We start from the raw sequence: 26,531 nt of genomic DNA, 5'->3' as shown, positions 1-26,531 counted from the left end.
GGAATGTGGTGAACCTGTTAACTGGAAAGCTATTCTATTAAGAGATGCTTGCAGGATAAGGCATGAGCCTGAATTTATCATTAGGGCCCATGCAGTCTCATTCATTTGGATATCTAGGAATAACTTCCAATTTAATCATAAAGATCTTTCTACTTATGCTATGTTTGCTGCATGGTGGAATAGGAAAAAAGGAGAATTGACTTCATTATTAGTGCACACAACCTTGAACATCAAAGGTTAAGTGTAGATATTGCCACACACAAGCTCTCTTGTTTTATTTTAGATAATCATCCAAAGCTTCCCCCTTTTCTTCAAAGAAGATCTGCCACAACTGGTGAACCCCTTCCCTCTTCCCCAGGATCAACACCTCATGCCTCTACAAACAAAGCTCCCTCTACTTTTGCTGTTGCTGGTCCCAAACAGGTTACTTCTACTTTTGGGAGCCTCTCCATCAACTCCCCTTCTATGGCTGTTGACTCATCCGAACAGCCTCAAGCTGCCTCTCCAGGAGTCAAAACCAAGATCCATGGCTCTGGCCCTTCTGCTCAGATTACTCCTATCCCTGCTGATCTTACCCAACTGTCATCCATGTCTATTGACCCTCTCCAGAGCCTTTCTGTCGCTCATGGACATTCTATTGACATTATTGTTGCCCAGGGACACTCCTCAAACACCTCTGTTGTTGCTGCCTCAGATTTCAAGGAAGATACCTCCAGCTTTTCATTTCATCCTTGAGATGTCTTCTTTAGGAGTTTATACTTTTGTTGATCTTCAGGATGTAAGGGCTCTTTTAGCCACAACAGTCAATTCTGGTACTATCTTTTTTGATGTATGACATGATATAAAGCACTTTTCTGTCCCCAACCAAAAAAAAAAAAAAAAAAACATATGTGGCATAATGCATGAACAATGTGTCGACAAGCCAGGAGTGTGCCAAAGGGAACAACACCAAGTAGCACTCGCCATTAAAAAACCTATTGTCGAAGTGGCAATTTACATGACCAGATTTAATGCAATCTTTTACACCACCATTTGGCATTAAGATTAAAAGACCACAGTCGGTTGGCATGCTGTGAAATCCAAGGAGACGGTAGCAAAACCCTATATAAACCAACCACTGAAATATCAGCCAAGCGTAAAGGCCGCAAAGGAGAACCCTATCGATGCAAAGAGCAATAAGTAAGCCAATCTCTGAGCTCTAATCTAGGAACCGGTAAGAAAGGAGAAAGCATCCGAGAGAGGGAATATGGCATTCCCAATCCATACTATCTAGCTGTCAATGGAAAAGGCAATTAAGTACTGTCATCCCGAAGAACATCACCAACAAGTGAAATACCTTTAAAAGAGAGGAAATAAGAACGCATGGGTTCTTGTAGAGCAAGTGGCGCTTTCGACAAGTGCAAGTTCTCAGCCCTCAGAGAATTACCTTGCAAAGAATCACGCCCGTTCCCAAAGAGAGATCCCCCAATAAGATGCATGTCGCTTTGCTATCACGGTAGAGCCAATAAATAATATTCTGCATTCGATGCCCAAATCCAAGAGCTTCAATACTCTGGGAAATGAAATCCCACTGCATTGTATCAAAAGCTTTGGCAATGTCCACTTGGAGCAAAAGGACATCTTGCTGAGTATACTTGGCATATTTAATGCCAACGAGGATGACCATTTTTCGAGCGAAATCTTCCAAGCGTCCGAGCGAAGGGGAAAAAAAAGCTTCCAACTATGTAAAAATATGGCAAAAATGGATCAAAAGAAAACCTAGTTTCACTTAGGAATATGCAAACTATTATAGCAATGTCTATTTTACACATGGATCTTTGGGAATGGTGAATAACATAATGAGATGGCTTTTTCATGTAGAGTAGACTTCTCTATGAAAATTCCCTTATGATCCTTCTTACAACTTTTACTTAATAGGGGGTGACATTGGAAACCCTCTCTCAACCTATCTTCATGAACGGGTTTCTCTCATTGAAGCAAGCCATCAAGATAGTTTCGCCAGCGAAACCCCTTTGAAAAGGTCTTCCAAGGTAGATAACACTTTTAAAAGTGACATAACTTTCACATCCAATGTCCAAATATAGTCATTCAACCACTCAAATTGACCGAAAAACACCATTTGAGCACATATAGAAACTCAGTACGAAGACTTTGTATAAATGGATGCTCAAGTATGTGTGTGTGTGTGTGTGTGGATTTGTGTGTGTGAATGCATGTTTTTATACTATGGTCTACACCCATTGTTGGGCGCTGATGACATCAGTGGGGATGTCATAGTAGCTAGTCCTTGCTATGCATGATGGAGTTTATGGTTTTCAACCTTGTGAGTGACTATCATGAGATTGAAACTGCACTATGTTGTGTTTTTAGAGGATGAGTTTGGGAATGTTCCTGGATTCATCTAGGTACAGATGTTTCTAAATAACTATAAATAAGTATTATCTTGGGCGTATATATTACTCTCATAAAGCACATGTAATATTTAATACTATATATGCAAGATTTTTCAAAATCCAACCCCATTGGCACTCCGGAGGTGAAGGGCAGACTCAACCATGATGAAGGCTAGCACTAAAGGAGAAGGATAATCAAAAGATAGTCCAAAATCTCTTCATTCAAGCTACAACTACTTGCGAAGTCTAAACGTTTTCATTTTAGTCTCTCCCCAACAAGCATCTAAATCTAAATCTAGTTGATAGGGCAACGCACCATAGAAAGAATTATCACAATACCAGCAGGCCGCAGCCCGCAACTTGGACGAAAACTTCACAAGGTGAAATTTGCATGTCCGCTACTACGGCAGAAGCATATACCTAGATGAATCCAGGAGCATTCCCAAACTCATTCTCTAAAAACACAACATAGTGCAGTTTTAAACTTATTTAGAAACATATCCACAAATATCTTGTTATTCATGCTATTAAAACACTAGAAAGCTCGTCATATTGATATAAATATGTTTAATAGGTAATTATATATGTATAATATTAATACATTGAGAGTGATTATGAGGGATGTTTCTTAAAAAATTTATTTAACACTTGTTTTAGGTATAACATGGGAACAAAGGATGGCTATGAATAAGAAAATTTATGTTATATAAAAATGAATGAGTGACTATTCTATACATTTTTATGTAGTTCTAGTGAAAATAAAAGTGTTAAAACCACGTTTCCAAAAGAAATACCATTTTTTAAATCTCTTGAAAAACACGCTCGAATAAACCGGCTCATAGGTTTTTGCTCGTAAAAATGACGCGTCCAATGCCAACATAAACATTAGCAATATTGTCAAGGATGTGCCGGCAAGGAATAAAGCCATATTGATTAGGATGCAAGCCATCATGCAGTAGCCTTTTATTCTGTCAACCACTATTTTGGCAATGATCTTATAGATTACCGGCATGAGTGTGAAAGGCCTCCAATCAGCAAATGATTCACAAAGATGCTTCTTGGGAATTAGCTTAACCAACACTTTCTTTTAAGCATCTAGCACTTGCTGATTTTGCCATGCAGCATTAATGATATTCAGCAAAGTATGCTTCAAAGCATAGAAAAACTCTATCGGAATGCAAAACCTGTTGGAATTTCCTTTCGGGCACTTTTCCCAAAGATGCATCAATTTCGGGCAAAAGAGAAGCCAAACTTTGAGGGAAATCAACCACTTCAACCCAAACCGGGCAACGATGTCGAATCAATGCCTGGTAATCCCGAGTCAACGACCAGGGCAAGACATGTATCATTTGTTGTCCATAAAATAAAGGTGAATGCTCAGGAGGCATCTGTTTATGTTGCTCATCTGCCATGATAATTCAAAGAAGCCTTTTGTTGCATGATGCACTTTACGGACAAAGCAACCTCCCAAGGATCTTGTCAACCAATTACATCTTCTGCAATAGGCATACGACTAGGAAAAAAAATAATGAGAGCATACTTGGCGTGTATCTTCAAAACCTTCATGCACAACATCAAAAACAAGCTGTGCCTCATGAGAGGTGTAAACAAGGTCATCCTGACCCACAACCTGCTTCTTTTTTTTAGTGAAAGTCTTGTCAAAAGCATAGTCAACCACATTGTACCTGAGAGAAGTGGAGAACCAGAAGAATTCTATGCACAAGGAGGGACTGCAATAACTATATAAAAGGAAAAGGATATAGCAAAGGCAAATCCCAAAGAGGAGAACGGTATACACAACAGGTACTGAAGGAAAAGAAAGGCTGGAACAAGGCTGGAACAAAGAAAAAGGTGAGCAGGAAAGGGGGCAAACCCAAGAACAGTATATGAACAAAAGGCAAAGGCGAAAATTGGAGAGCACTCCAAAAAACGATGGAGAACACGTACAGAAACAGAGAGCAGAAAAACAAGGAGCTGCTGGGGAAGATGAACTTGCAGAAAGGTCACGGGACTCAAGACGGGCTACCAAGGAGATCAAGGGATCTGAAACGGAGCTTCAGAGATGGCACGGGATCTGCGGACATGGCGCACGATCCTAGACGGGCATCCAAAGACCTGAGTCAAGGCTTCAGAAAAGGCGCGAGACCTGGGACGGGGCTCTAGAGGGTGCGCAAAACCCTAAACGGGGCCTGCGACAGCAAGAAAAGGCCATACCAGCAGCTCAACCAGCTCCCTCACACACACACACTCTTTTTTTTTTTTTGGTGAAACCAGTAACTATAAAATTAGCATGAAATCAATGTACATGACATTAGACTCTAAAGGAGAGCCTAATGAAAGAACTCAAAAACAGTGAGAAAACACTTCAAGGCTAGTAGCATCCAAGTCCCTCGCAGCATAACTATCACACACACACACACACACATATATTCTAGAAGAACAAAGTTAACTCAAAGAAGAAAGAGGTTGAAAACAGGTTTCCGGGCCCACGAAAAATCAGCATGGGGATGGGAACAGGGTTCGGAAAATACAGAAGGAAACGCTGTTAGTTGCTCGAGGATATATGCCGATTCATCAGCCAACTAAGATAGCACACAGATCTACTCTGTTCCATTCATAAATTCCATACTGCCCTGTTGCCTACTCACTTTTGAATCAGCATGTCCCACTCATTAATTAGACCTACAGGAGTTATATGGCCAAACATTCCACCTTTTCACTCCAGTGACCACATCCTCAAGCAGCAGTTTACAGGAATTCCCAGCCAGCATTTGTCTCAACCAGTTAAATCAGGAAACTGCTAAAAAATGCCAAAAGGAATTTATTTTGAAAACCATGAACTTGTTACCCATACAAATCTACATGAAACAAAAGTACTTGTGAAAGCATTTGTCAGAATTCATTTCCCATCGGTTTTGTGTGGGTTTTCATCCTACTCCCCCCCCCCCCCCCCCCAATGAGCGAATTTCCTTGAGTTCCTTCAAGCCCATCAGACTGACTAACTTTTGATTCAGTTTGTTGTTCAACAGAATGTAGGTTGTACAGCACACAAAAACTACAATAACAAATAAAACTACTTTAAATTCTATCATTCCTTCAAGTAATATATTCCATCCAAAGCAAAAAAAAGTAACCCATGATATCAATTTCACAAGAGCTGTGATGTATAGTATGCCCACAGGATACATTAAGAGCTTGTTTGCAACATGCTCAATAATCTAATAGCAGTACCAAAATGAGATTCTGAAACCAAGGCAAGTTTCTGTAGAAGAAATCGTTGGCCAGTGTCTTCAACTGAAATTGTTTATCAGGGTGAAGGGAAGTTTCGTTTTTGACAAAGAATGGTAATATTCAAAACAAAGAACTGCGCTACATGGAGAGCTGCTAAGTTGGCGGGGAGTTAGAATTCACCACCGGCTAGCCTTCAAAGAGAGTTTCTGGACCTTCTTATGAACTTAGGTGTGGCAGCACATAGCACCCCTATTTACAAGCTTTTCCTTTGTCATATCACCAGCAGCATTCATGGCTTTACAAATATGCAAATTAAATTTTAAATCACAGAGAAGTGTGCCAGATTTGAATTACATGTAAAGGCACCAAACAGGCTATATACAGATTCCGCATTCATTAATGATAGCTACAAAATACGGATGAGAATACCTCTCCTTGCAATGTCCATGACTTCGGGTCAAGATTCGCCTTCTGCAATTGCTCAATGCGTTTCTGCATTTTTGTACGTTGCTTTTCATGTGTTGTCATGGACTCCATCTGACAAAAAGCAGCCAACGTTTTAAGAATAATTTTACAACGCACAGTTCTCCATTACATTAAGATATGTTCCATACAAGTAGACCCCACTACAGAATCACATACTACGAAATCATAAAAGGCAATAACTGTGCTGAAGCATACGTACTTCACCATCATCAGAATGCAAGTTCCTAAGTCCATTTGCATTGTCAGCAGAAACTTTCCCTGATTGTCCCTTCCCACTTACGCCGAAGAAATCATCATATCTGACAAAACCATCCATGTTAGCTGACTTCCAAAAAATAGGGAAGGTATAAAGCAATACTCAGACCACAAATAGATCATAACAATTTTCCATTCCCATGAACTAAATCACAAATTACAAGATAGAAACACACTTTATGTCTTCATCCTCGCTCTCCAAGCCATTCCCCAGGTCTGCTGGCTTACCATCCTCCTATCACACAATCATTCCATCATCAGGTCCAAAATCGTACCTCACAAACGTATGAAAAACAACACCTGGATATTGAAATGAAGACAAATGGAAAGCCCGGTTTCATACACAAACTTAGCACCATAAATACAGAAAAAGCAAGTGTAGCATGCCGCCTTTACTTCATAAAAGTTCAACCACAACCTTCAAATAAAAATGTTGCCCAACATGTGTAGACTGGAAGCCATGCTATCCCCTCTTACATAAATCACTAAGACCATGCAAAGCTAGGTTTCGAAGGAAGAAACAAAAATATCATGCACCTCAATAGCTACTAGGCTACAATGATACACACCTAGGAGCACCACAAGAGATAGATATGGAGTACACCACTAACATCTAGCCAAATACGGTAAAGACATCAACATGCATGTTTTGTTTGAACATGGAACATAGCTTCAATTTCCACGTTCATCTACACTACATCTTAAACACATTCTACACCACCACCAAGGGTTACAAGGGCATAAGTTTCTCAACGGACCCTGCGAGGTGGACGTGATCTTCAAAACCACAAACCCGAGTGCTAGGTGATAGGTCTAGCCAAGCTATCCGTTGGTTTCACTTTGAATGAAATCCGAGTAGTCTAAGACCAAATATGAACAAATGTGCATGGGCAATTAATAAATAAATAAAAGTGTAGGGGCAAAGTGATCTTAGAATAAAAATCTTTAAAGAAACGCTTTAATTAGAATTAAAATTTTGAATTTGAGCTTTTTGCCCTACTTTTAGGAATCTAAATTAATGACCCTGCTTTTCAGCTATAATTGCTTCCGACCTACTAGAAGGTTCTAGAAAAGCTTTCTAGAGCTTGCTTTTCCTATTCTGGCTCTAGCTTTTCGTCCAACCTACGCCTATAAATTCAAGGGACTAGCCTCACTCTCCCACACACAGAAGCTGTAGGCGCCCACCTATCCTCTTCCTCTTGATCTGCTACTCCTCCACCCTGGTGCGCCTATTCCTCTCCTACTGCTGGCTGCTGCTGCTGCTGCATCTTGGTACACCCCAATCTTCCTTGCTCACTAGCTTGCTGTGAATTGGAAAGGTCACCTCCCCATCTGTAAGCCCCAAATGAGGAGAGCACTGGGGAGGGAGACCTAGGGCAAGATCTGCACAGAGAGGAGAGAGAAAGATGGGGCTGCCACATTGGCAGCACCTCACAGCTTTCTAAGTCTGAAGAAGAGCACAAGGAACATCTTGCTAAGTATGTCAAGAGCTGCTAAATCACCAGCTCTATGCAAACAGCAAGAAGAGTGAATTCTTCCTGGGAGATCCCTTACTTGGGACATATAATATCCAAAGATGGGATACGGATGGATCCGGCAAAGCTCCAAGCCACAAAAATGGCCAGAGTTGAAGACTGTGCATGAAGTCCGTAGTTTCCTAGGCTTGTGTTCTTACTACAGAAGATTTATCAAGCATTTTGTGGACATAGCCACTCCACTTCATGACCTTACTAAGAAAAATGCAGCTTTCATATGGGAATTCCACAACAGACAGCATTCACCACACTAAAAGAGAGGCTGACCACAGAGCCAATCTTGATAGTTTTAGATTTGTATCAACCATTTGATTGTGCAGAATGTGTTGGGGCTGCATTGCATTAGAATGGTCATGTAGTGGCCTATGAGGGAAGGAGACTCCGAGATAAAGAGAGATCTCTTGGAATCTATGAGAAAAAGTTGTTGGCTCAAAGCATTATCTTTTGGGTGCAGATAAAAATAGATCACCAAAGTCTGAGATACTTTTTGAATCAGACAAAACTGTCCAAGAAGCATATGAAATGGGCAGACATGCTGTCAATGTATCATTTTCAGATTGTCCATACTCCGGGAGTTATGGCACAGAGTGGCAGATGCCTTGTCTCGAAGACCCCAAGTGAACAATGTGACTATCGCTTATCATCAACATTTGGAAGACATGAGGGAGCAATATGCTAATAATGCAGATTTTGGTGAGATTTTACAGCAAGTGCAAGAGGGCAGTCTACCAGTCACTATTCCTTGAAAGATGGGTATCTAATGAAAGATGATTGCCTATGCATCACCCAAGAGATGAGAAAAAAGATTTTGGAGGAATGCCATGCACCTCCCTATGCTGGGCATAGAGGAACTACAGCAACAACTCAAGCACTAGAGTGGTATTTCTTTTGGCCAGGGATGCGAAAAGATACACATCAATTTGTCACACAATGCCTAACCTGTCAAAAAGTGAAATAGGATAGAAAGAAGGCACCTAGCCTACTTATGACTCTTCCTGTGCCTGAGGCACCATGGGAAAGTATTGCAATGGACTTCATTTTTTATTTGCCATGATCAAAGTCAGGGAATGATGGACTATCATTGATAGATTCAGCAAGCAAGCTCATTTCATTCCAGTTCGCAAAACCATAAAGGCAAATCATATGGCTAAGCTTTTCATGGCACAGATCTTTAATCACCATGGTATGCCTAAGTCCGGCTATTGTCAGTGATCGAGATCCCAGAATGACCAATCTATTCTGGAGAGCTTTATTCGATAATATGGGGACGAATTTTTCTTCTTCTTTCCATCCCCAGACAGATGGACACTGTGAGGTAGCATATTCTATAGTGTTGGATATGCTGAAATGCTACATGGGTGACCGCGAAAAGTACCTACCATTGGTGCAATTTGCTTACAATAATATAGTTCAAAGCACCACACGGAAAGCCCCCTTTGAGATCATATCCGGACAGCAATTGAAAGGTCTCAAGAAAAGCATAAAAAGGGCAGCAAATAAGCATAGGAGACAGTTAGATCTCAAGGAAGGGGATTGGGTGCTTTTGAAGTTCCAGAGTGCTAGGCTCCAAGCTAAAGGGCAAGCAAAAGGTGTATGCAAAGTTATCTCCCATATACTATGGCCATTTCAGGGTTACAGAAGAGATTAATGAGGTTGCATACAGGTTGGCATTGCCAGAGCATTGGAGGATTCACAATGCCTTTCATGTGAGTCTTCAGATTGTGTGCCATACTGTACGCAAAGGCCCTCAAGGCAAGGAATTTTAAAGATATCTTGTAACGTTCAAGAATTACTCAGCATTGGATGCCAAGTGGATGGATGAAAACATGTTGTCTGATCATCCACAGCTTTTGGATGTTTACCAGGATGCTTTTCAGTTGAGGTCAACTGAATAGAAGCGGAGGGGATGTCACCAAGCTGTAAATATTCCGAAGTCAAAGCATAAGTTGACCATTTATCGATCATAATTAATGAGTTCTTCATTTATTTAATTATGTTCAAAGAGTTATTTTTTCATTTGTTCAAAGTCTTGACTTCGGTCAAAGATACTTACCCTTGGTTAAGTAAGTCTAACCTCGATTAGAAAGATCTGGCTTCGACCAAGATGGTTAACTACGGTTAGCCAAAGAACCAAGCCGCTGACTTCAATCAAAGAGTGTTGACTTCGGTCAACATGACTTGGCTTACGCCAAGAGGGTTAACCTCATTAACCAAGGTGCGCCAACTTCGGTAGGAGAGACTTGGCCATAATTAAGGCGCTTTGACTGATGGTCACACCCCTTAATTACGACTAAGAGGGTTGACCTCGGTCAACCAAGAATTGTGTTCTATGTTTTGTTCACATGTTTGCTTGGTGGAGACACCCACAATGACTAGGATTAGTCTACGGATTATTATTTGCATGCAATGCGCTGACCATTAATGAGTGCCATGGTTGTGCGCTTTAGTTAATAGTTGCAAGTACTAAGAAGGATAGAAGAACCAAGCAATATGGAGCTAGGCGAGCGCTTCGGAGATCACTCGCGTGACCAAGTGCTTCGAAGACTCCAGAGTTGCCCCTAGTGGCATGTAATTAGGAAAGTAGATTAAAAATTTGACACTTGGCAAATTGCCAAATGAATGAGCCTTGAGCTCTTTGTAAAAGCATTCATGTTTGGAATTTTTGTAAAATCTCCTCTACGCTGAACTCTCTGTACTCAAAATTTTTCAAGTAATAAAGACCTTCGAGGGATCCAGCCCAACAATTTGTCATGGGCCCTAGTGTGCCGTGAGAAAGAGGGTGAGAGAGAGAGTTGTTTATAATGTTGGTTTCAATAAAGGTTTCACATGGCATTTTAAGATGCAGCCAGTTATTGACGACAAAACGTCACAATTCAGCATAAAGAGCACAAGATCATCATCTCTGCTAGAGTTTCGGGTCACCTAATTCCACTAGTCAACCACATACAAGCTTGGAAGGTATTTACAAATTCTATCCATTCTTATTTGATCTTTGCTCGTGAGTTGTATAAGCCTAGGAATGAAGATGACTTAACTGTTGAGCGAAGAAAATTCCTAGAAGAATTCAAGGACAGCTTCCTTCAAGACCTACCAAAGACTCTTCCACCAGAGAGACTAGAAGACCTCCACATAGGTTTGATTCCGGGTAGTTCGCCGCCAAATAGATCGCCGTTTAGGGTGAGCAAGACACAGCAAGAGGAAATCCAAAGACAAGTACAGGAGCTTCTTGATCATGGCTTGATTAGACCCAGTAACTCACCTTTCTGCTCTCCATGGGTCTTGGAGGATGTGTGTTGACAACAGAGCATTGAACAAGATAACTATCAAAATTCGCTTCCCCATTCCAAAGATAGATGACATCCTGGATAATTTGAGAGGGGAAAATTTTCAACAAGATTGATCTTAAGAGTGGTTACCATAAGTGCGAATTGCTTCTCAGGAGTCCATAAGACTGCATTCAGAACTGGCTCAAGGCCTCTACGGCTATTTTTAATCCAAAAACATAAGTCACTTGCTGGTTACCTTCTTCCACGACATCTTCGCTTTCAACAAGGACAAGAAAGAGCATCGTGAACATCTAAAAATTGTCTTCAGCCTCCTCAAAGAACATCAAATGTTTATCAATGCCAAAAAGAGCGAGTTCTTTCTTCCAGAAATCAGATTTTTAGGACACATTGTCACTAAAGGGGAGATCACGATGGATCCAAACAAATTAAAAGTCATTCAGGAGTGGCCTAACTTGAAGTCGGTCCACGAGGTGCGATCCTTCCTTGGGTTGTGCTCCTACTATAGAAGGTTCATCCATCACTTCGCTCATAAAGCTTCTTCCTTACATGATTTGACAAAGGAAGGCATCATACTCACTTGGGGTGACAAGGAGAAGTCAACCTTCCAGTTGCTAAAAGTAGCTCTTACGACAGCCCCCGTAACACACACGCACACACACACATGCAAAATTTGCAAAAGTCTTTTGTGGTCCACGCAGATGCTAGAGGGGGATGTATTGAAGCCAATCTACTACAAGAAGGTCATGCCATTGCCTACGAGAGTCGGAGACTTCCAGATGCTGAATTAAGAGTGTCAGGTACTTCCTCACCCAACCCACGGTGCGAGGAAAGCATATACGCTGGGCAAACTTTCTAGCTGCCTTCAACTTTCAAATTCAGCATACACCTGGGAAAGAAAATGTGGTTGCCGATGCACTTTCACGGAGACCTTAGGTAAATTCCATTACTACAGCCCATCATGATGCACTTTCAACCATGAAGGAACAATACAAGGATGATCCAAACTTCTCCAAGATATGGGCTGAATTGGATCAAGGAGGCGGCCATAAGGATTCTTATCTCCGCGATACATATCTATGGAATCAATATCGTGTGTGTGAGAAGAGAAATGTGAGGTCCAAAGTAATCGAAGAATGTCACAGTCCTGCCTTAGCTGGACACAGAGGCCTTTACCGACTTTGGGACAGCTTGAGAGGTATTTCTATTGGCCTCAAATGCATAAAGATGTATATCAATATGTCACTTCCTGTATAATTTGTCAAAAGTCCAAATATGACAAACGAAAGCCACAAGGACTACTTCAACCTCTACCCGTGTCTTAGGGTCCATGGGAACTCCCCAGGGACATGACATGATATGGACGGGGATTGACAGATTCATTAAGCACGCTCATTTCATTCCTTGCAAGAAGACTCTTAAGGCAACCAAAGCTGCTACACTATTTGTTAAACGCATCTTTCCACATCATGACATTCCCAAGTCTATTGTGCCCGACCGAAACAACATAATCACCAGTTTCTGAAAAGCCCTCTTCGTCAATCTTGGTACAAAGCTGGATTTCTCTTCCTCATATCATCCAGAAACAGATGGGCAAAGTGAGGCAGCCAACAAGGTGTTGCCAGAATTTTTACGATGTTATGTCCATGATAATCTGCATCTCTGGGAAAAGTATCTTCCTATGGTGGAATTTGCCTACAACAACACTATTCATTCTTCCACCGGGAAGGCTCCTACTAAAATAATCTATGGGAAACCTTTACCATTGCCTGTACCGCACACCAAAGATGAAGTTTTTGCTGCAGATCAATTCATTGAAGATCAGAAATCAGCCTATAAGTACGTGAGCAATCATATTCTCCAAGCTCAAGAAAGACATAGGAACTCCGCTAATCGGCGACGGAGGGCCACTTACATCAAAGAGGGAGATTGAGTGTTGCTCTGATTCAACAAAGCTCCGCTTAAGTCTCAAGCTGGCCCCAAACCAGTTTATGTTAAGCTTGCTTTGCAATACTATTGTCCATTTCAAATTGCAAGCCAAATCAATGATGTTTCACTTTGGTTACATCTTCCTCCGCATTGGAAGATTCATAATGCATGCTCAAGCCTTATGAGGGATCACTTCCATGTACTCTCTCTGATGAGCCGCAGCCTGAAGTCGAAGATGAAGATGAAATTATCCTTCCAGAGCAAGTTATTTATCACCAAGATAAGCGTACAAGAGGTGGACGCTATACATGAAAGTGTTGGAAAGGTCACCTCCCCATCTGTAATCCCCCATATGAGGAGAGCGTGGGGGAGGGAGACCTAGGGCATGTGCCCAAAGGGAAAAGCCTGGAGAGGGGGTTGCCACATGGACAACACCTCACAACAAAGAAAAGAAGGGTAAAGGGGCTGCCACATGGGCAGCACAACAGCCTGGCAGAGGCGTAGCAAAGCAGGCATGTACGTGTTGGAAAAGGCGCCTTCAGAGAACAGCACATGGGGCTGGCAGAGGAACACAAGTAGCAGCATGAGCAGGGCCAATAGGTGCTTGCAGAGGGGACCTGACATGGACAGCACATGGGCCTGCAAGAGGCGCAGGAAGGGGCAAAGGCAGCAGCCCAAAAGGGCCTGCCATAGGGCTCTTACAGACCAGGTCGGCCAGTTTAGTCGGCCAGATTTGGCAGGCTGGTCGGTTCTAGTCAGCAGCCCTTGGGGGCTATAAAAGGAGAGGCCTCAGGCCTCATTTCGCATCTTCTGGAGCAGCCAGTCCACTAGCAAAAGGAGCAGCAGCAGGGCTACCTATGGGCCTACATTCAGGAGGAGAAAGAAGTACCTTGTGCTGTAGATCTAGCTCACAAGAGGCTACACACCTAGGCCGGTTTCCAGACAGCAAGGTGGAGAGGATCATTCTGGACAGAAAGTCTACAGACGATCTAGGTGGAGCACGCGGGCTCGAGTCTAGAGATAGCTGGCAGATAGGAGAAGTACCTTGTGGTAAGATCAAAGGACCACACCATTGGTGGGACTCTGGATCTATCTCTTCTCTATTGTGTCCATAGCTTTGGACGGAAATATATTATTTCAGTGATTTCTATATCATGCACATAAGTTAAAGAAGTTAGTGATTCCACACCCCACACCACACCGTGTGAGCTCCTGGGCAATTCTATCAGTCTTCCGTTATGCGTACCCTCTGTTGATCGATTTCTAACAGCAAGTACCTCCTCAAGTTTTTACATTACCCCACTACTGATGCAAAGTGGGTTGATCAACAATACCTCACTGATTATCCTCATCTCATCCAGCTATATGAGGACGCTTTACAACTCAATACTCCTGCCTAGGTTGTTGTTAGTTGAGGACAACTGTTTTAGCAACAGATGGAATGTAACACTGATTCTTTTTGCTACATCACTGGCATATTATTCTTAATTTTATTCTACTAATCACACGTGTGTGAGTTCCATTTGCAGGACTCCATATTCCGGCCGGACATGCATTCTCTTCTACCATGTGCACATGTTCATATGCATTACAGATTACTCTTCCTTTCCATGGCTAATCACCATGAGGCTATCTTCAGTATAGCTACGGCACCTTCAATGTATCCATTATACATTGACACCTTCAACGTGTTCATGTCACCTTCAATGTGACTATTATTTATTGGCACATTCAGTGTCTCCTTATCACCTACACAGTGGCCACGTATCACCTTCAATGTGATTAGTCATCTTCAGGATGACTCATTTACTCTACCATCTTCAACATGGTGTTGGACCTTCAATGTCCATAATAGTCACACCCAGTGATAGGGTGTCTGCAGCTAGTGCATGATTTCTTACCGGATCACCACCATATTTCACATCATGCCATACGAGAATGATGACGGCGTTTCTAGCACCGTCAGTGGCCCTTGGTATGTTAGAAATGATGATGCTTAGTTAGAAAGGACAGATTAAGATTAAATAGGACACAACAAGGTGAATGTGACCTTCAAAACCACAAACCCGAGTGCTAGGTGATAGATCTAGCCAAGGTCTATCTTGATTCAGTCCATAGCTGCTCTATTTTCAGTTCCATTTTTCTACATAAAATGGTTTAAAAAGTGAGGTCTTAGGATCTTTATTTTGATCTCTAATTGGCCTCATCATTGTCTATGGGTAATTGAATGTTTTTCTAACAGGATATGTGTCTTTGCTTCAGTTACAGGCAAGAAGTTTTGATCATGGCCAATCTCTTCCATGATCTTGCCAGAGGTGTTGGAGATATCATAGTCAAAGAGTGTGTTGGTGTGAAGTGTTAGTGTGTAGTACTAAGTGATCTAGTACTAGTCTCTGTGTGTGAGTCATATGTGAGTGCCACGTGTCATCATGGGACTTATCCCATATGCACTAGGTGCTAATGTGTGAGTGAGGAGCCTACATAAGGCTTGTACTTCACTTGTCTTGTCACACTTGATGAATGAATGAGAGCCTTTCATTATGTCTTCATTGGAGCATTATTTCCTCACACCCTAACTCTCTCTCTCTCCCCCTTCACCATGTTTTCAACATGGTATCAGAGCCACCTTCCATAGCTGCTGCCATGTCACCCTTGCCCTAACCCTAATTTTGCTTCAGCACTTCTTCCTGAAAGCTGCGGTCACCTTAGCCCTGCTCCATTTCGCCCTGTTTTACCTCCATTTTCTAGCTGTTTGCACCCGACGAGAGTCTCTCCACAGCCTGCCTTCATTGCCGCCTCCATTCGGGAGTTTTTGGAACTTTAGGCACCCTTGACAGCCTATTACTTGCTGGTCGGCTCATTGCGCCTGCACGTGGGAACCTTTGAGGGCTGTTTCGAAATCCTCCTGAGTTGCTGCTGCATACCAGACCTTCTCGAAGCAATTCCGCCATAGCCGTTACCTACGTGCAGTTTCAGTCCCTCAAAGTGCTGTGAATTCATCAGCCTCTGCATTTCGGAGCATTTTCTTAAGGGCTGTGTGCACTTTGGAGCACCTACAGCAACCACCTTTGAACTTTGGGCCCTACTATGTGTACTTTAGAGCATTTACAGCCACCGCCTATCTTCTACAAACATCTACAAGAGCTCTGAAGCATTCTGAGCTGTTCCAAGGAGCCGCTTTTCACTTTGGAGCTGTCTTGCGTCATTTCAAGGTGTAATCTTGTTGCTTTTTTATTAGGGTTTGCCTTTCCGACACCCTCTTGCTGCGTTTTGATCAGGGTTTACATTTTGAAGCCTCCGAGGCTCTTCTTCGCATTCGGTGACTCTCCGATCGGCACATTGAGAGTCATAGCATTATGTCCCTTGGTAGCTGCTCCTATGGCCTTCATCGACACATCATTCAAGGGCATGGTTCTTCACCGACATACCTCTTCGCATCAGGATGTGCACACTCTTGTGTGATAGCTACTTCGGGATCATGGGTTCTCTGCCCTTGCTATGCATAAAATGAATGCAATTATTTCTACGTTGAGTCACATAAAGGTTCTTAGCCTTGAGTTGTCCCTCTAAATTGAATGTATTTGGAGTCGATAAGAGTCTTCTGCCCTGGGTTATCCCCCAAAAATGATTGTATTGTGTTTTACTTTGGTTGATGGTATTGACCACCCAGTTCAGAGTAAGGGGGGATGATGAGTGATGGTTTGCCCTTGTCGGTCGGAAGCTAACTGAGAAGTCACTATCACACGGGGTCTCACACCTCTTTGCTCTAAAGGGGGGTGTTGGAGATATCATAGTCAAAGAGTGTGTTGGTGTGAAGTGTTGGTGTGTAGTACTAAGTGATCTAGTACTAGTCTATGTGTGTGTCATGTGTGAGTGCCACATGTCATCATGGGACTTATCCCATATGCACTAGGTGCTAATGTGTGAGTGAGTAGCCTACATAAGGCTTGTACTTCACTTGTCTTGTCACGCTTGATGAATGAATGAGAGCAATGCACATGGGTATTCTCTATGTCATATGATTTGTCATTGGTTTGAACTTTTTATCATTGATTATGCTCTCATAAAATATATTCAATTAAAGGCCACAATTTAACATATGATAAGAATAAAATTTGGTGTCAAGAGTCAAGCTTATACATAAGTGCAGATTCCAGTTGAACAACGTAGTGACTAAAGATTTAAACAAATTCTACAATTTCAATTATAACATCAACCTTACATAGATCCATGTGCACACACGATAAACAAGAAATAAAGTAAGAGAGTGCGCAACAACCGATTGGGTGTGAATAAGGTGCACCCCCCAACTGGCAAGTCAGCTTTATTTATTGTATTGTTGCTTAATCCAATCAAAACTTTGATACAGATTTTGGGACAAAACCTTTTTGGTGACTCTAGACTTCCAGACTTCCGAGACTAAACTCAATTACAAGACCCTGGCAACCTCTTGTGGAAGCATTTATCCAAAACTAGAATGCCTTGGAAGGGCTAGAATGCCAGGTTATCCCAGGCGACACGTTCTAAAAATGACCGGGAATCTTGGAACATGGCGTTCCATTTTACAATGTTTTTCAATGTTACAAATATGGGTTCTAGATTAACATTTCTGTTTACTTTGGTATATTATGTCATATGATGTCTTGTATCATGACGCGTTAGCTGACGCGCTCCCGTTCCGGCTCAATTAACCTCCTTCCAAAAATATTCCCGTTCTCTGATGTCTATGGGGTATGGGGCAAAAAGCTACCAAAATCTTTAACGCATTATCAAAGCAGCTGGATTAATGCACACAATATTTCGTAATAAAAATGGGACGACTATTTGCTTTTCAACCTCTGAAATTAGAATTTTAAAGCTTAAACCAAACGTATAATAAATTCGCCAACTCTCTTGCACAGGCTATCAGTATGGAGCTTAAGGGACACCGCATCAGTCCTGTACAATGACTACTTCAACCTATTGCGTGTGATTCTTCATTTCAAGTCCTGTGATTCTCTTGCAGAACCCTCTCTGAAATAACATTTTCTTCTGCTCTTCGCCAAACACGGCAACTAGTAAGCTGTATTTCAAAGAGCTAATTCGAACACAAAAATAAATCAAAGAAATCACCTGCATATTGCCATGTTCAGACTCCGAAAAGTCACTCTCGGCTCCTAAAGGTGCAGCTTTGCCGTCTTGTGAAGCCTCCCCTTCGTCTAGAAACCTTTCCATATCGCGTAGTCTTAGAAACCTATCCTCAATGGCGTGATTTTCGCCCTCGCCTCCGCTATCATTTCTGGGCATTCCCAGATCCTCCTCATCCCTAGAAAACTCGGCACTTTCATCGCCTGCGTCCTCGTCAGGTTCAGTTTCGTTTTCCTCGGCCTCTTGGGAGGTACCTGGAACCGCAACTGCATCGCCATTGCCCGTAGGATCAGGACGCTTAGGGTCTGCGATTGCATGACCTTCGATAAGAACAGCAGACAGGGCGCTTCGCTCTATATGTTTGAGCCTTCTTTTAACGGAGGAAACAAGAGGAGAGGTTTGCAAATCGATCTGCTGCCAAATCTGCTCCGCATCAAATTGCTGAGTGAGGAGTTGTTTGAGTGGGCAATTTACAGAATAAGCGGAGGAGAGAGCGAAAAGGAACTCGGAGGCGGTTTTAACGCTGTGAACGAGTTCGGGGGGAGGGGCAAGCCACGCAGCGGGCTCAGAGGCCTTGATGAGAGAGAGGGCTAGGGTTCCGTGGTGTGCTGGAGCGCTGTCTTCCGGTGCCATTCCTCCAACAATACAGCTCGCAGCTTCATTCATTTCAAAATGGCCGGGAACTGCCACCCCCAAAAAAAATCAAATTTGAATGACTTTTGTCATTCAAATGACCTGCCCTAAATGGTAAAGTTGGCAATACTTAGGGAGTGAAATAGTAGGTGGAGGTGGAGATCACTTGGAGATTGGCCAATGAAAAAATCATTCATAAGGCTTGCCCGATATCCAAATAGCAAAAGAGGGCGAAGATGATGCATTAAAAGCAATGAGGGAGACAGAGAGACAGAGAGAGAGACAGAGGGCGGCGATGATGAATTGAAAGCACAGAGAGAGAGGGAGAGAGAGAGAGAGAGAGAGAGAGAGAGGGCTGAGGAATTCTAGAGGCAAGTGGATTTTTAAAAATCTATATTTTTTGAAAATAAAAAATGGCCATTTCACTTCTTTTTCAATTGCCTTCACTTAGACCTACCTATGGAAGGCCAAAGACATAGAGAGTAGGCTTGATCTTAGTCCTAGTAAGCTTTGTATTCCTCTTCGCTAAGATCTTAACTAACTGCTTTATCTTGATAATTGCTTTAGGCATCGTTGACCTACGTTGTATCAAGCATGATGACTTAGGGACCTGTTCATGTTCCAGATCTTGGAGCTTGGGCAGCCTGAGCTTTGGTGTGTAGACACCCTTAGTAATGGTGATTGTTTTGAAAGGTTTTCTTGGTTGCCTAAGACTTGGGGAAACCATGATAGTGTCGTTAAAGAGGTGCGTCAGTGCGTGGAACACCACATAGGCCTTCCTTCACGCTGGAAGTATCTCTTCCAACTTGAACGTAGGGGCTTTGTAGGAGTATGGACTTTATAGTGACAGTCACCCTTCGACTCAATACTTCTTGTGGCTACGCTGAAGCAATATCATCACGTAGAGTTCAAGATCATGAAAAAGTTCTTTGGAGACGTGTTTAAGGCACCATTGGTGCTGCATGTGACGTTGATGTGGGCTTTCATAACAATTAATACGCGTAGTTTGGCTCTTGCCGCCAATCTCTCAGCTTGCATTCATGGTGCACATTCTAATCTTACAATTCGTTCTTGCAAGGAGGATATGCCTTAGGGGCAAGTTCATCGTTGTCCAATCTACATCAATTGCATCGTGTCAAGGGATGGCTCACCTAAGCCCTCTAGTTATGGGGAGCAATAGCTTTAGGCGAGGTGTGTTAGTATTCATACGTTAACTTCCAACTTCACCTTGATGCTTCATGAATTTTGGTTCTTTTTGGAATTCGTCGTTTAAACAATCCGAACATCTGGGCTAGAGATGTGTGAAGGACGTGAGAGGATATGATGATCAAGGAAACTCTGGTTACAATTGTACAAGCATAGTTGAATGTTTCATGCTTTCAATCAATTGAATTCAATTGGTTTTGTAATTGCACAAATAAGTCGTATTGTTTGCATAGAGTTGCACTTGGACAACACCAACGCCACCCAAGGCAATCGACGTTCCAAAGCAGACTCTATGTTTGAGTACACCTCTGGTGTCACTAGTTCTCATAACTGAAAGAGGGCCAATTGTTAAGCATTCTATGTAAACAAAAGTGCAAAGAAGTCGTTATGAATAAGTTTATGCGAAAGGTTTGCCCTGTTTTCATATATTATTTTAACTGTGTTTTTTACAAAGTTTATTGAATAGAGCGAACATAATCTAACGGCCTTGCTGTGAACATATAATTCTCTTGTTCTCAACTTTGACATTTGTAAATGGTAAGCATACTACTTGTACTACCTATAGTAGGTTGTCAGTGTACTGTCGCACTCTATAGCTTGTGTGCACAGTAGCCTTGTAACAAGTGCATGAAGAGTACTTGAGATGGACAAAAGCATTTGTGAATAATAGCATACATTTCAATGTCATGCAAGATGAAACCTTTTGTAATTATTTAAACTCATGCACTACACCAGGCTTTGTCTAACCAAATTATAGCAAAATGTAGACAGTTACACCCCCACAAGGTCAAAACAATAATTTGAATGCCTAAAGAAAAAAATTATTGCTTATGTTGTTTTATGATAAAAACATGCATTACTTAAATGAATACATTAGACTCCTATTACGATGCTCCTTCAACACCTCAAAAACATTGTTAAGAAATAGATAAATTCTCTTTTAGATTCATATGAAAGTATAAAGAAAAATTGACTTACTCTTTAAGAAGATAATGCATTACAAAGGTGGGATTTCTTGAATGGTTGTCTCTTATTTTCAAAAGCAATAATTAGGGCAGTTTGCAACACTTTACTCATTCAACATGAGTGTAACCTTGCAATGAACAAAGCATCATGAATCAAAAAAGAGCTTGATGATTACATTAACTCCTCTGTGTGGGGACAAATGAACATGTAAAAGAACTGCCCTTAGAAAAACATGATGAGACCTAGGAGCATTAATCCCTGTAGCAAACAAATTCATTGGTGAATGAAACTCCTTACCTTTGCTTCACATAGCCAAGTCACAAATTGCATATGGCATTGATTGCCTCTGAGGGAAAATTGTTAGTGAAATACATAACTTACAATGCAAGGGATCCTAGCTATCCTACTTACACCAAGGTCAATTTCACTAACACCAACAATTATGACACGATCAATTTGGTCGTCCCACAGCATATGTGTAGCAATTCAAGGACGCATTATAGCCAAACTTTTTTATAGGATTGAAGGTGAAATCGATCTCCAAGAAGGTGATCGATGAGGGTGGGATTTCAATCTACTCGTTGATTGTCGATGTAGCCACTATCATAGTGAAAGATGATCCATTTAAAGGAAATTTTCTCTGAGATTCAACAATTGCTTCTGACGTTCCATGGGCAACGTCCCTCGTTAAGTCGGGAAAGGGTACAATCTTTATAATTATGGGGATGATAGCCTTTGTCATATAAACTTATGGTAGTGCAACTGACCAAGTCATCGTTGTAGAGGAACATGGACCGAGGACCATGCAACTATAAGTGTGTTTCCCATAGTGCTTGTACCATGTGAACTTTCTTTCAAGCAATTACATGTGCTCTTGTGGAAGTTATCGTTTGTGACACACCCTGTGCAAGAATATAATGAGGATGGTATTGCGATGTATGTCCTTAAGAATGTATCATACATGCATGCGAAAAACACTTGACGGGAGTTCAATTTGACAATTCTTAGTGACGTTTGAGAGGGCAATAAAGAGACTTTTGTGCTCTCACGTGATTTTACTAGTAATGGTTATTACCATGGCTTGATGCAGGTTTCTAGCATATTCCTCTTTACGAATTTGAACCAGCAATTAGATGAGTACCAATGTGGTGGTTTTGGAGGTGCACAAAATACGCACTACCCATCCCACCCCTTTTTCTATACTTGCAACAATGTCTAGCTCATTGAGCAGGTGCCTTCGCTGATGACAAACCGCATTCTTCTTCATGAGGGGTCCAAGGTCACAATCCAAAATTTGAGGGACCATGTAGATAATGCCATTTACTTAGAAGCTCATTTTTTGCAATTGCATAGTGAAAGTGTTTTGTGAGTCCACTCCATGTTACTTGGGACAGTAAAACTAGTGGGAGCTTTACTATTAGTAGCCCAGGGGTTGTAATAGCATTCGATGCAGATGCATGATGTGATATTTATATCGTTGTTGAATTCCTGCCATAAGATCACCTTCTTGCAACCTTTGAAAAAATATGTTTGTTTCATGACTAAGTTCTTAGGAGTGTCCTTCCTAACACTAACTTCATAATTGCACAAAGCAAGCATATTTGCATTTTCGGAAGATGGACACAATTGAAAGCTTAACATGTCTTCTATGATGTCTATTAAAATTTGTCCCTTCCACTATGTATAACTCATTGCTTCAAACTCTTTGCAACTCAATTTTCGTAGTTCCCAACTAAAGAAGGTCACCTTGTTTTGCTCTTGCCATAGTGTCTAAGTGCACAGACACTCCTCTGCTTGTGAAAAATAGTTCCACAAGTACGAAGAAAATATAAAGAATCATAGGCTTTAATAGAATAAAAACATGCATCAACGCTCTCTCTAGTGAAACGTTAACTAGACCTTCTAATGTTATACTTCCAACACCCATCCAATGGACTTAAGCAAAAGACCAAGAAAATGAAAAAGGTTTGCAAACCATGCACATGCCTTGTGTGCAAGGAGGATAGAACATACCCCATGATTTCCTAAAATTTGCTATGGATGTTTGACCTTCCAATCCAAACTCATGGCAATATCAAAAACAACAAAGTGCTTTCTGGAAGCAACATGATGATGAATCTCATGACATGCCCTTGAAGCAAAGATGCATATGTTCACAGTGTTTGAATCAAACACACAAGAACAAGCTCTTGATGCTATATTGCAAAAACATGATGCTTGCACCCAAAACCTAGTTCACGTACACTCTAAACCAAATCTCATCATGCAAGATTCGTGAATTGAGCTATGATGGCCAATGTGGTTTGCGTGGGAGTGTAGTGAAAATTTTCATAGATGTAGATAGAGCACAATGTGCCCTGCCACATGTTTTGAATGATAGTGCCACAGTCATGGTTGCGTTGAAAATAAAACTTAAGTATGCTCACAACTACATAAGTGGTCTTGTGCAATCCACTTTGATAATGAGAGCATTAAATGAACTTCTCCTTAGTTCTTTATACAAAGAAATGAAGTGGAACTTAATCCAATTTGGGGGAAGCTCAACTTGCAAGCATCATGAGAGAAACATCACCTCGAAGCAACATACCTTCAAATCAATTCTCTAGAAGAGCTTGAAATAGACACTCTTGCCCATGGAATACATACAATCCAACAAGTCATATAATTTGAAGATGGGCCAATAAGTATAGCTCCTTCGCAAGGATTCTTGCCTTTGAGCATCTTCAAAGACATACACTGTGAAGAGCTAACCTTCCCCACACTATTTTATGGCCATGCTCACAGCTACAACATACCCAAATGCACGTCTTATCAAGGCATGGCACGTTGGGAGACCACTAATTAAGATAGATGCTTTGCATTGTCAAATAGAAAATAATTGTTTGAAAACTATGAAAATCTTGGTTTGCCTAGTGCTGTCTTCTACATGGGTAGGTATGCAAAAAGGACAATTGCGCAAGCACACATTGCAAGTGAAAGATGCCTTGGAAGACACAAACATGGGGAAGCTACTACAATCTCCTATTGGCTTCTGTGACTTCACTTATCCATGAACATCATCTAATTATAGGCACAAATTTTTTAAAAAAAAATTTTGCTTGGTGAGATAACTAGGACCTCATCATTTTTCTTATCATTTAAGTAGTTGAGAATATATGGCAACCATTGGTTACATTCTTACAAAAGCTACAAAACAACCCTATCCCAATAGAGCGAGCTCCTTTTCCTTTCACATGTGCTAGCTCAGTTGTCCAACCCTATGTCGGCTACTTGATATTATGTCCATAGATCTCAATCAATCAAATGCCTTTTGATAAGACAAGATTGTTGAATTTTTGTTCATCATTGAGTTCCAAAATGGAGGTAGCCACCACACTCATGGGTTTCTTTGGATATAAGACACATCGATCTATGATGTCTCGTCCATCAAAGATATAGAATATATGTTGATCGATATACTACAAACATCTCACTTGCCCAACAAGGACCTCCAAACAAAGAGAAACAAATTGATTTGGATTTTGGCATTCCCCAATGTGAGAAAACCACACTTTTTCTCCACTTGGACCAAACACTGGTTACATTCACACTTGAAGCATATCTCCTCACCACTCACATAACCCTTGACCTCACTGCTCCCCCTTTGTGCAATTTAGGGTAGCATGCATTTCTCCTTAAAAGGCACCCAAGAATTTGAACACAAATATTCAACCCAGCCATCAAATTCATCTTTAACCCTTGCAATGCCACAACATACTGCACCTCATACATGACAAGAGTTGACAACAACACAAGTGAGGTATTGAAGAATGCTTTACAAACCAACACCCCTACCAACAAGCACACCGATAAAATAGGAAATGCAATCTTAAATGTGCAACACATCAATGCACAATGATGGTATACTTGCCCTTGTCTTTGCTTCTAATAAGCAACACTATAGAATTTACTTACATGAACACAAGCCCACCAAATGAGCGAACAACCCAAGGACCAATGCTACACTTGTGAATACCTATGCTACAATGAGCAACGACATGATTGTAGGTGACCAACACCCTCAGAACCTAGACTTGTGAGAGACAGTGACAATAGAAGCCTTCCATAATTCGGTGGCAACACAAGATTTAGGGGGCTTTGAGCACACAATCCTCTTTATAAATGCCTTTGGGACTATGCTATTCCTGATGTTGGTCCTATGGACCCCACATGATAGTCGTTCCAGGGGTACCATTTGGAATTTAGTTTCCCACTTAATAGTGCCTCTAGGGTACCAAGGGGGGTTATCGTACCCAGAAGCAAGTACTAATGGCTTGTTAGAGAGGCAAATAATTAAAGGCTTTTTGGTGACGAACACTTAATATGCTTTTGGCCTCGTGTTGCTTACCCTATGTACAACCAATCCTTCACAAAAGATCTCCTATGTGGGTGTACCTTAACATCACATAATATATGTATAAATATTCACGTTTCTTAAAGGTAGTCTCATTAGATTCCAAAATTTAGGGAAGAGGGCTTGTCCTTTAGGAAGGAAAAAAGGCTCATAGACATATAGTAGGAGGAACCTCCTAGGAGAAATGGGCCTAATTACCATGAGGACATGGTGTTCACACTTTTATACATCATAAATCATAGAAGAAGTCAAATGTATGTGGTACTTGAGTGGTGCTTAAATGTAGATAGTGAACTAGTAGGGAAGCATGCCCAAAAGGATTTAATCCAGCATTGGGCATGAGTCAAGGAAAATAGTAATGTATAACACTCATTCTTGTACCAGATTGTGTGTGCATATCTAATCAAAAAAATAAGTGTGCGTGTGTGTGTGTGCATACATACATACAGGATGCGTCAATTTTATGAGCAAAAACCTATGAGCAGATTTATCTGAGCGTGTTTTTCAAGAGATTTAAGAAATTGTATTTCTTTAGGAAACATGGTTTTTACACTTTTATTTTCACTAGAACTAGATCCCTTTATCATAAAAACATACAGAATTGTCACTCATTCAATTTTATATAACACAAATTTTCTTCTTCATAGACTTCCTTTGTACCCCTGTTATTACCTTCAAAAAGTGTTGAAAAATAATAATCACTCTCAATGTAATAATATTATACACATATAATTACTTATTAAACACATTTATGTCAATATGAAAAGAGCTTTCTAGTATTTTAATAGCATAGATAAAACAAGATATTTATGGATATGTTTCTAAAGAATTTTACATTACTATAAATAAGTATTAACTTGGGCTTATGTATCACTATGATAAAAAATATATAATATTTAATACTATGGATGCAAGAATTTTCAAAATATAACTCCATAGATGTCCTTAAATGGTGTTTTTCGATCAATTTGAGTGGCTGAATGACTATATTTGGACATTGGATGTGAAAGTTATGCCACTTTGAAAAGTGTTGTCCATGGTAATTTCGCTAGCAAAACTACCTTGGAAGACCTACTTCAAAGGGGTTTCGCTG

At 41.1% G+C, this 26,531-nt stretch overlaps 1 protein-coding gene across 1 annotated transcript in view; it reads right to left on the bottom strand.

Annotated features, from left to right (window-relative positions):
• The window catches only part of LOC147883040 (U3 small nucleolar ribonucleoprotein), a 50,781-nt gene extending 31,836 nt beyond the window's left edge, over nt 1–18,945 (bottom strand). Inside the window, exons 1-4 of the mRNA XM_087400011.1 lie at nt 18,226–18,945; nt 6,542–6,600; nt 6,310–6,409; nt 6,054–6,161 (exon numbers count right to left, since the gene is read on the bottom strand). Of these exons, the coding sequence (XP_087256137.1) occupies nt 6,054–6,161; nt 6,310–6,409; nt 6,542–6,600; nt 18,226–18,906 (948 nt within the window). The 5' untranslated portion in view covers nt 18,907–18,945. The remainder of the gene's footprint in view (nt 1–6,053; nt 6,162–6,309; nt 6,410–6,541; nt 6,601–18,225) is intronic.
• Between the last annotated feature and the right edge of the window lie 7,586 nt (nt 18,946–26,531).

The sequence above is a fragment of the Dipteris shenzhenensis genome, chromosome 28, assembly GCF_047967505.1.
Source record: "Dipteris shenzhenensis isolate YYH24624 ecotype China chromosome 28, Dip_SZ_1.0, whole genome shotgun sequence".
NCBI lineage: Eukaryota > Viridiplantae > Streptophyta > Polypodiopsida > Gleicheniales > Dipteridaceae > Dipteris > Dipteris shenzhenensis.
Note: the sequence above shows the minus strand (reverse complement) of the source record. Positions and strands in the feature narration are given on the sequence as shown.